The sequence below is a fragment of the Somniosus microcephalus genome, chromosome 8 (assembly GCF_052327205.1).
Source record: "Somniosus microcephalus isolate GS21.2 chromosome 8, FLI_Smic_1.0, whole genome shotgun sequence".
Lineage (NCBI taxonomy): Eukaryota > Metazoa > Chordata > Chondrichthyes > Squaliformes > Somniosidae > Somniosus > Somniosus microcephalus.
The window spans coordinates 2595800-2611652 of NC_140994.1; the positions used below are offsets into that span (position 1 = coordinate 2595800).

Sequence of the window (15853 nt, forward strand, 5' to 3'; positions counted from 1 at the left end):
AGAGAGAGCGAGGGGAAGGAGAGAGAGAGAGAGGGGGAAGGAGAGAGAGAGAGAGGGGGAAGGAGAGAGAGAGAGAGAGAGGGAATGGGAGAGAGAGAGAGAAAGAGAGTGAGGGAAGGAGATAGAGAAGAGAGGAAGACACCCCGGGGAAGGGGTTGGACTCAGAGCGTGGCCTTGGTGACCCGGAGCCCCCGTGCGCGGCGTAGCGCCTTAGGCCCGGCCCGAGTGACTGCAGCTCAGCTCCCGCTCCGGCCCGCCGCCGCCGCTCGCCCGCTCGCTGTCTATCGGGCTCTCGGGCCGCGTGGTTGTCTCTGTCTATGTCTGTGTATCTGTTTTCCGGTCCCGCACTCACGGCAGGCTGCAGGATTAGGCCCCACCCACACACGCCATGAAACACCCGCCGTGACGCACCGCGCTTCCTCCGTAGGACTGGTCAACCATCACGTCACTCAACGCTAATGAGCGGATTTTGTCCGTTTTTTGAACGTTTTCTGTATACTGTCCGAGCAATGTTTGTCGGACCAAAAAGTAAATATGCCTATGACACTCCCCTAATCATAAGCTTTCTTTTGATGTAACATATGTGTAGGTACGCTCTATAGCTTTTGAGTTTACCACGGACATACACACAGACAGACAGACAGACAGACGCATCCATTTATATATATAGATAATTTACTGGGTGTAACGCTCCTGTATGCACTGTTACTGAGCTGGGACACCTGTACGTACCGGTGCTGATTCCGGTGTTGCCGAGGTCTGTTACCCACCTGTTACAGAAGAGGATCCCGTTGTACTGAACATCTGTGTCTCGGTGGAGCACAGATTGTTGCGATACTCTGTCACTCCCATATTCAAACTCCCCGCAGGAACAGTCGAAGTCCAGATGTAGGTGGGCAGTGCAGCATCCAGGATAGTGGTGTCATATCTCCCGGACACTGTCAGATAGAAAGGAACGAACAAATCGAGGTCAGTAAGTGTTCCGGTCAGAGTGAAAGACTGCAGCACTGGAGAATAGAGAGAGGGAGAGGTACAGCAGAACGAAAGGGAGACAGACAGACAGAGAAACAGAGAGAGGTGTCAGGAAAACAAATACCAGTTTACTCTCAGTGATACCATCATAGGACACACTATGAGCTACACTTACCTTGGTCTAACCATTACAGCATCAGGGAGCTTCAACATAGCAGTGAATGCACTAAAAGAAAAAGCCGAAGAGCCCTATATGCAATAAAAAGAAAATTCTACAACATCCAAATCCCAATCAAAATCTGGCTCAAAATATTTGACAGCATAATCCTGCCCATTGCGCTGTACGGTAGTGAAGTATGGGGCCCGCTCAATCACCATAGCTACACTAAATGGGAAAAACACACAATAGAAGCCCTACATGCAGAATTTTGCCGAAGCATTCTTCGCACCCAAAGGAAAACACCAACAAATGCATGCAGAGCCGAACTAGGCAGATACCCACTGATAATAAACATCCAAAAACGAGCACTAAACTTCCTAAATCACCTCAAATCTAGCTCCCCAGACACCCTTCATTTTAAAGCCTTCCAGACCCAAGAGCTAAACCCAGAAAAGAGTCCCCTGAGTCAGCTGCTACTGAAACTAAGTACTCCTACTCAGCCGGACCCTGACCAGTCCCAGACCAACACTGCGTTCAAACACCAATCCGAGTGAACCAAATCATTAAACAATGCAAAGAAACCTACCTGGAACATTGGAACAAAATAACCAAAAGCCAAAGCAGATTAGAATGTTACCGGGCCCTAAAAAGAGAATATAAACTGGCAGACTATCTCTCGACCATCAGAGACACAAAACAGAGACAGACCCTCACCAGGTACAGACTAAGCGACCACCAACTGGCAATTGAAAAAGGAAGATACAAGAAATCCTGGCAGCCTAGAGAGAATAGAATATGTGATCAATGTCTGGCCGGCGAGGTTGAGACAGAGATGCATTTCCTCCTAAAATGCGAAAAATTCAACACAACAAGAAACATATTATTTGACAAGCTCAGCCAAACAACCCCTGATTTCAAAGAATTGGATGACCTGTCAAAATTAAGATTAGTCCTGGGAGAAGGAGACAGACCATACCTTGGTGCCAAATATGTAACAACATGTCACAACCTGAGGACTGTTTAAAATTAATACTGAATGTACCCAACGATGTTCAACGACTGTTTAAATTAATATTGTTTAAACTAATATTGTATGTACCCAACGAAGGTCAAAATTGTTTGACACCTACAGAATGTTGGAAAACTGTACTTTTTGTTATGTAAGCTTTGGCAATATGGTTCCTTGTAAACTTTCATGCCAATAAAGCATTTGAATTGAATTGAATTGAATTGAGAGGAAGAGGGAGAGACAGACAAAGGGAGTGTGTGAGAGAGAGAGAGAAACAGAGAGAGGAAGAGGTAGAGACAGACAAAGGGAGTGTGTGAGAGAGAGAGGAAGAGAGAGGCAGACAAAGGGAGTGTGTGAGAGAGAGAGAAACAGAGAGAGGAAGAGAGAGGCAGACAAAGGGAGTGTATGAGAGAGAGAGAAACAGAGAAAGGAAGAGAGAGGCAGACAAAGGGAGTGTGTGAGAGAGAGAAACAGAGAGAGGAAGAGAGAGGCAGACAAAGGGAGTGTGTGAGAGAGAGAGAGAAACAGAGAAAGGAAGAGAGAGGCAGACAAAGGGAGTGTGTGAGAGAGAAACAGAGAGAGGAAGAGAGAGGCAGACAAAGGGAGTGTGTGAGAGAGAAACAGAGAGAGGAAGAGAGAGGCAGACAAAGGGAGTGTGTGAGAGAGAGAAACAGAGAGAGGAAGAGAGAGGCAGACAAAGGAGTGTATGAGAGAGAGAGAAACAGAGAAGAAGAGAGAGAGGCAGACAAAGGGAGTGTGTGAGAGAGAAACAGAGAGAGGAAGAGAGAGAAACAGAGAGGAAGAGAGAAAGAGAAACAGGGAGAGGAGGGAGATTGACAGAGACAGAGGAAGGAAGGGAGAGAGAGGAAGAAGGGAGACCGAGAGGTTCAGTATTTTCCCCGATTGATCTGAAGATTCCCGGTTCAGTTCCTGGGATCACTTTGCTCACTGAGTTGGGATTAGGAGTTAGGAATCTGCAATTAACCTCAGTGTCCAGTGGAGCAGAAAAGGGGAGAAAGTAATGCGGCGGGGTTCCTGCTCCTAATCAATAACCAGTGACCCCGGGTGTGTGTGTTGGCCGAGGACAGGACAGACTGGGCTTGGTTGTGATTCTAACCCCAAATTAACTTCAATATCGATCAGTGTGAGGTGCTGCATTTTGGTAGGAAGAATAAGGAGGCCACAGACTGCTTGGAAAAGCAGAGTCTAAATGGGGTAGAGGAGCAGAGGATCTGGGGGTACAGAGACACAAATCACTAAAAGTAGTGGCACAGGTTCATGAGGCCATAAAACATCAAACCCAGCCCTGGGGCTCATTTCTAGAGGGATAGAATCGAAAAGCAGAGAAGTGATGTTAAACTGGTATCGAACCTTGGTTAGACCGCACTGGGAGCACCGTGCACAGGTCTGGTCGCCACATTATAAAAAGGATATCGAGGCACTGGAGAAGGTGCAAAACAGATTCACAAGGATGATACCAGAAATGCGAGGGTATAACTATCAGGAAAGGGTGAACAGGCTGGGTCTCTTTTTTGCTTGAACAAAGAAGGCTGAGGGGTGACCTAATAGAGGTCTTTAGAATTATGAAAAGGTTTGATAGGATAGACGTGGAGAAAATGTTTCCACTTGTGGGGGAGACCAGAACCAGGGGCCATAAATATAAGAGAGTCACTAATAAATCTAATCGGGAATTCAGGAGAAACTTCTTTCCCCAGAGAGTGGTGAGAATGTGGAACTCGCTACCACAGGGAGTGGTTGAGGCGAAGAGCACAGATACATTTAAGGGAAATTAGATGAGGGAGAACACATGAGGGAGAAAGGAATAGAAGGATATGGTGATAGGGTGAGATGAAGTAGGGTGGGCGGAGTCTCGTGTGGAGCATAAACACCAGCACGGATCAGTTGGGCCGAATGGCCTGTTTCTGTGCTGTAAATATAATGTAACTCTCTCCCCTCAGTCAAATATCTCTTCAGGAGGTGAGTGATAAATTGAGGAGAATGAAGAACTGTTATTATGGGAGGTCAGGCTTGGCAGTCACACAGAGCACCTCAGTGACCACCTGGCTATTTGGGCTAATTTGAGTTTCTGTGCCATCACTCCGTACGGTTATGTGGGCAGTCTAGAGACACTCCCTTACCTGACTGGGAGCCCCCGCTCACCATCTTCGTCTCCACAACTGCCTTTTTGGGGTACGGGAGGGTGCTTGTGGTCGTGCGAGGAGGGCTGATACTGGCCGATCGACTACCTTTCAGCAACCGCTTCACGTCATCCAGCTCCGTCCCTGAGAACAGTGGGCAAACAGGACAAGTCACAACCTGGGGGGAACCCCTCTGTGTATAACACCAATCCACAGCCTGGGGGGAACCCCTCTGACTATAACACCAATCCACAGCCTGGGGGGAACCCCTCTGTGTATAACACCAATCCACAACCTGGGGGGAACCCCTCTGTGTATAACACCAATCCACAGCCTGGGGGGAACCCCTCTGTGTATAACACCAATCCACAACCTGGGGGGAACCCCTCTGTGTATAACACCAATCCACAGCCTGGGGGGAACCCCTCTGTGTATAACACCAATCCACAGCCTGGGGGGAACCCCTGAGTATAACACCAATCCACAGCCTGGGGGGAACCCCTCTGACTATAACACCAATCCACAGCCTGGGGGGAACCCCTCTGTGTATAACACCAATCCACAGCCTGGGGGGAACCCCTGAGTATAACACCAATCCACAGCCTGGGGGGAACCCCTCTGTGTATAACACCAATCCACAGCCTGGGGGGAACCCCTGAGTATAACACCAATCCACAGCCTGGGGGGAACCCCTCTGTGTATAACACCAATCCACAGCCTGGGGGGAACCCCTCTGACTATAACACCAATCCACAGCCTGGGGGGAACCCCTGAGTATAACACCAAACCACAGCCTGGGGGGAACCCCTGAGTATAACACCAATCCACAGCCTGGGGGGAACCCCTGAGTATAACACCAATCCACAGCCTGGGGGGAACCCCTCTGTGTATAACACCAATCCACAGCCTGGGGGGAACCCCTGAGTATAACACCAATCCACAGCCTGGGGGGAACCCCTGACTATAACGCTATGACTGAGAGCAGGAATGTCGCTGAGTTCATCACATCCCTGAATTCCAAACTCGGAGAAACCCCTCCAGTACAATACAGTGAGAAATCCGAAGCTGGGGGGAATCCCAGCATTTAACCTGGGGCTGGGGAGTCTATCCTGGGGAGCAGCTGGTGTTACTGAGTGCGGAGCACACACACACTGACGGAGCCTCGATGCTCACATCGTCCTTTACCCAGATCCCACCTGTCCTGTCACCGAGGCAACGGGCAGTCGCTCCCACGTAGGTTCCGCCAACGCTGCTTGTTGGCAGTGCCAGGGGAGGGGTGAAGCTTGGCCTTACTGCCCCCTGGATCCCAGGTGGGGAGTTGCTGAGCTGCTGACGGGCAATTCAACCATGTGTCCCATCCTTGGAATCATTGGAACAGGAGGAGGCCATTCAGCCCCTCGAGCCCGTTCCGCCATTCATTGAGATCACAGCCGATCTGTATCTGAACTCCATTTACCCGTCTTGGTTCTGTATCCCTGACCCAACAAAAATCCATCAATCTCAGGTTTGAAATTTTCAACTGACCCCCAGCCTCAACAGCTTTTTGGGGGCGAGAGTTCCCGATTTCCACCACCCTTTGTGTGAAGAAGTGCTTCCCGACATCACCCCTGAACGGCCTGGCTCTAATTTTAAGGTTCTGCCCCCTTGTTCTGGACTCCCCCCACCAGAGGAAATAGTTTCTCTCTCTCGACCCGATCGAATCCTTCAATCATCTTAAACACCTCGATTAGATCACCCCTTAATCTTCTAAACTCGAGGAAACACAAGCCCAGTCTGAGCAACTTCTCCAAATAATTTTACTATTTAACCCTTTCAGCCCCGGTATCCTCCTACCAGTCTAAACGTTCCCTCTCTCTCTCTCGCTCTCTCACTCGCCTTTATTCCCCTCCTTCCCCTCACTGTATTCCACAGTTCCGTCTTCCACTTAAACCGTTTCACAGAATCGATGTGAAGACCCAGCACGAACCCTGGGTGTCAGAGCCTGGATTCAGCCCCCTCCCGGGCCTGGGGTTCACCCGGAGAGGGGATGGGCGTGAGGGTCGGTACGCCAAGGGTCAGTAAGTGGTGCCATGCCCTATTGATCTCCCACCCTGGGGTTTAACCGACGGGTGGAAGGGCCGGAGCCTGCTAGGGTACTTACATCGTCCGGAGGGTGAAGCGCTCTGGAGACGGGCTCGGATCGCACTCTCTGAAACACAAGGGGCTCCAGTTACACAGCGGAACAGAATAGTAGGACATTGGGGTCAGCTGGTGATAGCGACCCTCACCCTGCTCAGTCCCTGCTGAGTGACAATCTCCCCCCGACCCGGGGCAGTATAAATCACTGCAGTTATCACATCTCTCTGGGTTTCCACACACAGCAGCAACTTACATTTATACAGCGCCTTTAATGTAGAAATTGTCCCAAGGTGCTTCACTGGAACAGATATTGGTGCGGTTACCAAATGCTCAGTCAAAGGGGTGGATTTTAATGGGGGTCCTGAAGGAGGAGAGGGGGGAAGGAGGCTTAGGGAGAGCAATTCCAGTGGGGCCGAAGCAGCTGCAGCAAATTAAGAACTTTGAGAGACTGCGATGTGACCATCTTGTGAATAGCAAGATCCCATAAACAGCAAAGAGATAAATGGTGGTGTTGTTTAAGAGTTGAATGTTATCCGGGACACTGGGGAGATCAGTAATACCCAGCTGAGCAGGGAGATGGGGCCTTGGTTTAACATCTCACCCTCAGTACTGCCCCTCCGACAATGCAGCACTCCCTCAGTACTGCCCCTCCGACAGTGCAGCGCTCACTCAGTACTGCCCCTCCGACAGTGCAGCACTCCCTCAGTACTGCCCCTCCGCCAGTGCAGAGCTCCCTCAGTACTGCCCCTCCGACAGTGCAGCGCTCCCTCAGTACTGCCCCTCTGACAGTGCAGCGCTCCCTCAGTACTGCCCCTCTGACAGTGCAGCGCTCCCTCAGTACTGCCCCTCCGACAGTGCAGCACTCCCTCAGTACTGCCCCTCTGACAGTGCAGCGCTCCCTCAGTACTGCCCCTCCGACAGTGCAGCACTCCCTCAGTACTGCCCCTCCGACAGTGCAGCACTCCCTCAGTACTGCCCCTCCGACAGTGCAGCGTTCCCTCAGTACTGCCCCTCCACCAGTGCAGAGCTCCCTCAGTACTGCCCCTCCGACAGTGCAGCGCTCCCTCAGTACTGCCTCTCCGACAGTGCAGCGCTCCCTCAGTACTGCCCCTCCGACAGTGCAGCGCTCCCTCAGTACTGCCCCTCCGACAGTGCGGCGCTCCCTCAGTACTGCCCCTCCAACAGTGTGGCGCTCCCTCAGTACTGCCCCTCCGACAGTGCGGCACTCCCTCAGTACTGCCCCTCCGACAGTGCGGCGCTCCCTCAGTACTGCACTAGAGTGTCAGCCTAGATGTTTTTGCTCAAGTCTCTGGAGTGGGACTTGAACCCACGACCTTCTGATCTGATGGGAGAGTGCGACCACTGAGCCAATCAGAGTTGTAGAGTGTTACCAGGCAGCAGTTAGGGTCCACACCCGAGGCAGGTGATTAGTCTGAGCTTCACACTCCACTGCTGATTTTAGTGTCTCTGTTCAGTGTCGGGACCTCGGGAGAGGGTAGGACAGCTACAGATTGGGCTATACATTCGCTGGGCAATGGAACACGCTGGACTGTGTACAAGACATTGAGAAGCAGGGCAGGTGTGTCTTACCTCGACTCTGACTCCTTCCCCTGGTACCTGAGGAAATAAAACCAGCAACAAGACATCAATTAGTATTGAGCACTGCAGACCAGGGCAGGTACAGAACGGGTTAGATACAGAGTAAAGCTCCCTCTACAGGAGTGTAACACATCAAAGTTTGCAGATGATACTAAGATGGGAGGGAAAGTAGTGAGTGAGGAGGACATAAAAAACCTGCAAGGGGACATAGACAGGCTAAGTAAGTGGGCAGAGATTTGGCAGATGGAATACAATACTGGAAAGTGTGAGGTTATGCACTTTGGCAGGAAAAATCGTAGAGCAAGTTATTATCTTAATGGCAAGAAACTGGAAAGTACTGAAGTACAAAGGGATCTGGGGGTCCTGGTGCACGAAACTCAAAAGGTTAGTATGCAGGTGCAGCAAGTGATTAAGAAGGCCAATGGAATGTTGGCTTTCATTGCTAGGGGGATAGAATATAAAAATAGGGAGGTATTGCTTCAGTTGTACAAGGTATTGGTGAGACCGCACCTGGAATACTGCATACAGTTTTGGTGTCCATACTTAAGAAAGGACATACTTGCTCTCGAGTCAGTACAAAGAAGGTTCACTCGGTTGATCCCGGGGATGAGGGGATGGACATATGAGGAGAGGTTGAGTAGATTGGGACTCTACTCTTTGGAGTTCAGAAGAATGAGAGGCGATCTTATTGAAACATATAAGATTGTGAAGGGGTTGGATCGGGTGGAAGCGGGGAGGATGTTCCCGATGATGGGTGAAACTAGAACTAGGGGGCATAGTCTTAGAATAAGGGGCTGCTCTTTCAAAACTGAGATGAGGAGGAACTTCTTCACTCAGAGGGTGGTAGGTCCATGAAATATGCTGCCCCAAAAAGCTGTCGAAGCTACATCATTACATAAATTTAAAACAGAAATAGACAGTTTCCTAGAAGAAAAGGGAATTAAGGGTTGCGGGGAGCGGGCAGGAATTTGGACATGAGTCTAGGTTCGGATCGGTCATGGCCCTGTGGGTAGCGGAGCGGGCCCAGGGGCCGTGTAGCCTGATCCTGCTCCTGTTTCATGTGTCTAATTCTGTTAGATTCAGGAGATAGTCCTGTCATAGTGGATTGGCGGTTAGGATCAGATCAGCCATGATCTTACTGAATGGCGGAGCAGGCTCGAGGGGCCAATTGGCCTACTCCTGCTCCTATTTCTTATGTTCTTATGTTCTTACACTGTCCCATCAAACATTCCCAGGGCAGGTACAGCACGGGTTAGATACTGAGTAAAGCTCCCTCTACACTGTCCCATCAAACACTCCCAGGGCAGGTACAGGGGGTTAGATACAGAGTAAAGCTCCCTCTACACTGTCCCATCAAACACTCCCAGGGCAGGTACAGCACGGGTTAGATACAGAGTAAAGCTCCCTCTACACTGTCCCATCAAACACTCCCAGGGCAGGTACAGCACGGGTTAGATAGAGAGTAAAGCTCCCTCTACACTGTCCCATCAAACACTCCCAGGGCAGGTACAGCACGGGTTAGATACAGAGTAAAGCTCCCTCTACACTGCCCCATCAAACACTCCCAGGGCAGGTCCAGCAAGGGTTAGATACAGAGCAAAGCTCCCTCTACACTGTCCCATCAAACACTCCCAGGGCAGGTACAGCATGGGTTAGATACAGAGTAAAGCTCCCTCTACACTGCCCCATCAAACACTCCCAGGGCAGGCACAGCAAGGGTTAGATAGAGTAAAGCTCCCTCTACACTGTCCCCATCAAACACTCCCAGGGCAGGTACAGCAAGGGTTAGATACAGAGTAAAGCTCCCTCTACACTGCCCCATCAAACACTCCCAGGGCAGGTACAGCAAGGGTTAGATACAGAGTAAAACTCCCTCTACACTGCCCCATCAAACACTCCCAGGGCAGGTACAGCACGGTGTTAGATACAGAGTAAAGCAACTCTACATTGTCCCATCAAACACTCCCAGGGCAGGTGCAGCACAGGTTAGATACAAAGTAAAGCTCACTCTACACTGTCCCATCAAACACTCCCAGGGCAGGTACAGTACGGGTTAGATACAGAGTAAAGTACCCTCTACACTGTCCCATCAAACACTCCCAGGGCAGGGACAGCACGGGTTAGACACAGAGTAAAGTTCCCTCTACACTGTCCCATCAGACACTCCCAGGGCAGGTACAGAACGGGTTAGATACAGAGTAAAGCTCCCTCTGCACTGTCCCATCAAACACTCCCAGGGCAGGTACAGAACGGGTTAGATACAGAGTAAAGCTCCCTCTACACTGCCCCATCAAACACTCCCAGGGCAGGGACAGCACGGGTTAGATACAGAGTAAAGTTTCCTCTACACTGTCCCATCAAACACTCCCAGGGCAGGGATAGCGCAGTCTCCCGGTGAAGTGCGTGCACTGTAATTGGCTTCAGTGCCCTGGCCTGTCGAGTGGAAAGTTAACCAAAGATTCTGCCTCTGGTGACCCTGCAGCGAGTTGGCACAGACCGTGAAACTCAACGGTGATGCCTTTCATGATTGAATGTCCCACTGACACTCACTGTGTGAAGGCACACATGAGACGTGGCCGCTCCGACACGGAGAGTGGGATTGGGGCAGTGGGAGGAGGGGAGGATTTAATCGCAGTGTGAGACCCGGACCCCTGGGCCAGGAGGGGGCAGTGCCCTCCTGTTGTGACTTGGGCAACAGGACGTGAATTAAAGCTCGATGTTCTTACTGATTTCTTTTCTTGAGAATTCTGGCGAGGAATTTCCACTGGAACTTCCTGCAAAAAATAAAATGAATTTCAGGTTCAGAGGTTCATGGATACACCATCCCAATCCATCTCCCCCCCTCTCTCTCTCTCTCTGTCTCTCTCTCACTGTCTCTCTCTCACTGTCTCTCTCTCTGTCTCTCTCTCTGTCTCTCTCTCTATCTGTCGCTCTCTCATCTCTCTCTCTCTCTCTCTGTCTCTCTCCCTCTGTCTTTCTCTCTGTCTGTCTGTCTCTTTCTGTCTGTCTCACTCTCTCTCTCTGATTCTCTCTCTCTTTGTCTCTCTCTCTCTTTCTGTCTCTCCCTGTCTCGCTCTCTCTCTCTGTCTCTCAGTCACCCTCAGTCTCTCTCTCTCTCTCTGTCTGTCTCTGTTTCTCTCTCTGTCCCTCTCTCTCTGTCGCTCTCTAGTGCTCTCTGTCTCTCTCTATCTCATTCTCTGTCTCACTCTCTCTGACTCTCATTTTCTGTCTCTAGCTCTCTCAGTCTGTCTCTCTGTCTCTCTCTCATCTCTCTCTCTCTCCCTCTCCCTGTCTCTCTCTCTCCCTGTCTCTCTCTCTCCCTGTCTCTCTCCCCCCAGTCGCTCTCTCAATTCACAATTCACAATTCAAATTGCTTTATTGGCATGATAAGGTACATCTTATGTTGCCAAAGCATCAAAATACATTTATGGTTGAACACATAAACGCAGTTCTATTCATACAGTGTATAAACAGGTATATCCCTGAGTGTATAAATATACATTCGCATTGTTTATACATACTCTTTTCTTAGTTTACTGGTTGTCCCTCTGTTCATGGCAAGCTGTAACATAGTGTGCCGCCAGGGTTACACAGCTTCTCTCCTCCCCCAGTAGGAATGGGAGTTTTTGGTTGTCATTCAGATTTCTGAATTCAGGGCATATTTGTGAGAATTTTTGGTAGAAATTCTCCCTGATGCCCTGATATTTTCCACAGGCTGTGAGGAAGTGCATCTCTGTCTCAACTACTCCCTGGCTGCAGTGAGAGCATATCCTGTCTTCTCTTGGCAGCCTGGTCTGCCTGTGTCTGCCTTTTTCGATTGCTAGGCTATGTTCGCTAAGTCTGTACCTTGTCAAGGTTCTTCTCAGTTTGTTATCCTTTACCATGGTCAGGTAATCAGCTATGTTGTATTGTCTGTTTAGGGCCAAGTAGCAATTGAGTTTGCTTTGGGTTTTTGTTGTTTCTGCCCAATATGTCAGATATTTTTCCTTTTGCTTAGCGATGATTGTGTTGGGTCGAATTCTTTGTGTTACCCTGTCACTGTCCTGGGGCTGGTTATTGTTAGTATTGTTAGTAGTTACTTCACTGAGTCCCAGGACTAGTTGACTGAGGGTATTCTTCTTTATGGTCAGCTCTTGGCATTTCAGGGCGTCGTAGTGATAGCATTGGGGGTTGCTCATTTGTAGGTGATTCCAAAATTTGGTGGCTCTTTTTTGGATAGTGATTATTAATGGATATTGGCCTAGTTCCGCCCTGCATGCATTGTTTACTGTTTTCCTTTGAGTCCGGAGGATACTTTTACAGAATTCTGCATGTAGGATCTCAATTGGGTGTTTGTCCCATTTTGCAAATTCTTGTTGTGTTAGCGGTCCCCATACCTCACTGCCATAGAGCGCAATTGGTTCAATTACTGATTTGAAAATTTTGAGCCAAATGCTAATTGGGATTTCTATTTGGATTGATTTTTTGATGGCATAGAAAGCCCTCTCTGTCTCTCCCTGTCTCTCTCTCTCTCTCTGTCTCTGTCTTGCTCTCTCAGTCACCCTCAGTCTCTCTCTCTCTGTCTGTCTGTCAGTTCAGTTCAGTTCAGTTCAGTTCAGTTCAAATGCTTTATTGGCATGAAAGTTTACAGAGAACCATATTGCCAAAGCTTACATAGCAAAAAGGTACAGTTTTCCAACATTCTGTAGGTGTCAATCGATTTGACATTTGTTGGGTATATACAATATTACTTTTAAACAATATTAATTTTAAACAGTCTTTCTACTTCATTTGGTACGTTCAATATTAATTTTAAACAGTCTTACTTTTAAACAGTCCTCAGGTTGTGACATGTTGTTACATATTTAGCCTGTCTCTCTCTGTTTCTCTCTCTGTCTCTCTCTCTCTCTCTCAGTTTCTGTCTCTCTCTCTCCCTGTCTCGCTCGCTCACTGTCTCTCTCTCTGACTCTGTCTCGCTCTCTCAGTCGCCCTCTGTCTCTCTCTCTCTCTGTCTGTCTCTCTCTGTGGCTCTCAGTTCAGTTCAGTTCAAATGCTTTATTGGCATGAAAGTTTACAGAGAACCATATTGCCAAAGCTTACATAGCAAAAAGGTACAGTTTTCCAACATTCTGTAGGTGTCAATCGATTTGACATTTGTTGGGTATATACAATATTACTTTTAAACAATATTAATTTTAAACAGTCTTTCTACTTCATTTGGTACGTTCAATATTAATTTTAAACAGTCTTACTTTTAAACAGTCCTCAGGTTGTGACATGTTGTTACATATTTAGCCCCAAGGTATGGTCTGTCTCTCTCTCTGTCCCTCTCTTGCTCTCTCTCTCGCTCTCTCTCTGTCTGTCTCTCTAACTCTGTCTCTCCCTGCCTCTCTCTCTCTCTGTCTCTCACTCTGTCTCTCTCGCTCTGTCTCTTGCTCTCTGTCTCTCCTTTTCTCTGTCCCTTTCTCTGTCTCTCTCTCTCTGTCCCTCTCTCTCTCCCTCTGTCTCTCTCCCTCTGTCTCTCTCCCTCTGTCTCTCTTTCTGTGTCTCTCTATCTCTTTCTCTCTGTTTCTCTGTCTCTCTGTATCTGTTTCTGTCTGTCTCTCTGTCTGTCTCTCTAACTCTGTCTCTCTCCCTGTCTCACTCTCTGTCACTCTCTGCCTCACTCTCTGCCTCACTCTGTCTGTCTCTCTCTCTCTGTCTCTCTCTCTCTGTCTCTCTCTCTCTGTCTCTCTCTCTCTGCCTCTGTCTCTCTGCCTCTGTCTCTCTGTCTGTTTCTCGCTATGTCTCTCGCTCTCTCACTGTCTCTCTCTGTCGCTCTCTATCTCTCTCTGCCTCTCTCCCTCTCTCGCTCTCTCTCTGTCTCGCTCTCTCTCTGTCTCGCTCTCTCTGACTCTGTCTCACGCTCTCAGTCGCTCTCTCTGTCTGTCTGTCTGTCTGTGTCTGTCTGTCTCTCCATCTCTCTCTCTCTGCCTTTCTCTCTGCCTCACTCTCTCTGTCTCTCACTATGTCTCTCGCTGTCTCTGTCTCTCGCTCTCTCTCTGTTGCTCTCTCTCTGTCGCTCTCTCTCTCTGTCTCTCTCAGTCAATTCAATTCAATTCAATTCAATTCAAATTGCTTTATTGGCATGACAAGTTACATCTTATGTTGCCAAAGCATCGGAAAACATTCATGTTTGTTCACAAAAATACAGATCTATCCATACAGTGTATAAACAGATATATCCCTGAGTGTATAAATATATTTTCATATAATTTATATATACTCTTTTCTTATATTTAGTGGTTGTCCCTCTGTTTATGGCAAGCTGTAACATAGTGTGCCGCTAAGGTTACACAATTTCTCTGTTCCCCTAGTAGGTATGGGAGTTTTTGGTCGTCGTTCAAATTTCTGAATTCCGGGCATATTTTTGTGAATTTTGGGTAGAAATTCTCCCTTATGCCCTGATATTTTCTACAAGCTGTGAGGAAGTGCATCTCTGTCTCCACCACTCCTTGACTGCAGTGAGAGCATATCCTGTCCTCTCTTGGTAGCCGGGTCTGCCTGTGTCTACCTTTTTCAATCGCCAGGCTATGTTCACTAAGTCTGTACATTGTCAAGGTTTTTCTCAGTTTGCTATCTCTCAGTCTCTCTCTGTCTCTCTCTCTCTGTCTCTCTCTGTCTCTCTGTCTCTCTCTCTCTCTCTGTGTCTCTCTCTGTGTCTCTCTCTCTCGGTCTCTCTCTCTCGGTCTCTCTCTCTCGCTGTCTGTCTATCTCTCTCTCTGTCTCTCTCCCTCTCTGTCTCTCTCTCTCTCTTTATTTCTCTCTGTCTCTCCCTCTCCCTCTGTCTTTCTCTCTATCTGTCTGTCTCTTTCTGTCTCTCTCTATCTCTCTCCCCCTCTCTCTGTCTCTCTCTCCCTCTCTCTGTCTCTCTCCCCCTCTCTCTGTCTCTCTCCCCCTCTCTCTCCCCGTCTCTCTCTCTCCCTGTCTCTCTCTCTCTCTGTCCCTCTCATCCCTCTCTCTCCCTCTCTCTCTCTGTATCTCTCTCTCTGTTTTTCTCTGTGTGTCTCTCTCTGTCTCTCTCCCCCTCTCTCTGTCTCTCTCCCCCTCTCTCTCTCTCCCTGTCTCTCTCTCTCTCTGTCCCTCTCATCCATCTCTCTCCCTCTCTCTCTCTCTCTCTCTATCTCTCTGTTTTTCTCTGTGTGTCTCTCTCTGTCTCTCTCGCTTTCTCACCTCTCTCTTTCTTTCTCTTTCTCTCTCTCTGTCTCTCTCTCTCTCTATCTTTCTCTCTCAGTTCAGTTCAGTTCAGTTCAAATGCTTTATTGGCATGAAAGTTTACAGAGAACCATATTGCCAAAGCTTACATAGCAAAAAGGTACAGTTTTCCAACATTCTGTAGGTGTCAATCGATTTGACATTTGTTGGGTATATACAATATTACTTTTAAACAATATTAATTTTAAACAGTCTTTCTACTTCATTTGGTACGTTCAATATTAATTTTAAACAGTCTTACTTTTAAACAGTCCTCAGGTTGTGACATGTTGTTACATATTTAGCCCCAAGGTATGGTCTGTCTCCTTCTCCTAGGACTAATCTCAATTTTGACAGATCATCCAATTCCTTGAAATCTGGGGTTGTTTGGCTTAGCTTGTTGAATAATATGTTTCTTGATGTGTTGAATTTTTCGCATTTTAGGAGGAAATGCATTTCTGTTTCAACCTCGCCAGCCAGACATTGATCGCATATTCTATTCTCTCTAGGCTGCCAGGATTTCTTGTATCTGCCTTTTTCAATTTCCAGTTGGTGGTCGCTTAGTCTGTACCTGGTGAGGGTCTGTCTCTGTTTTGTGTCTCTGATGGTCGTGAGGTAGTCTGCCAGTTTATATTCTCTTTTTAG

The 15853-nt window shown here is 48.5% G+C and overlaps 1 protein-coding gene across 1 annotated transcript in view; it reads right to left on the reverse strand.

Annotated features, from left to right (window-relative positions):
• Positions 1 to 15853, reverse strand: part of LOC147113244 (uncharacterized) — a 177879-nt gene that overhangs the window by 134835 nt on the left and 27191 nt on the right. Inside the window, exons 7-11 of the mRNA XM_085996107.1 lie at positions 10723 to 10770; positions 7988 to 8014; positions 6420 to 6467; positions 4280 to 4423; positions 771 to 938 (exon numbers count right to left, since the gene is read on the reverse strand). Of these exons, the coding sequence (XP_085852233.1) occupies positions 771 to 938; positions 4280 to 4423; positions 6420 to 6467; positions 7988 to 8014; positions 10723 to 10770 (435 nt within the window). The remainder of the gene's footprint in view (positions 1 to 770; positions 939 to 4279; positions 4424 to 6419; positions 6468 to 7987; positions 8015 to 10722; positions 10771 to 15853) is intronic.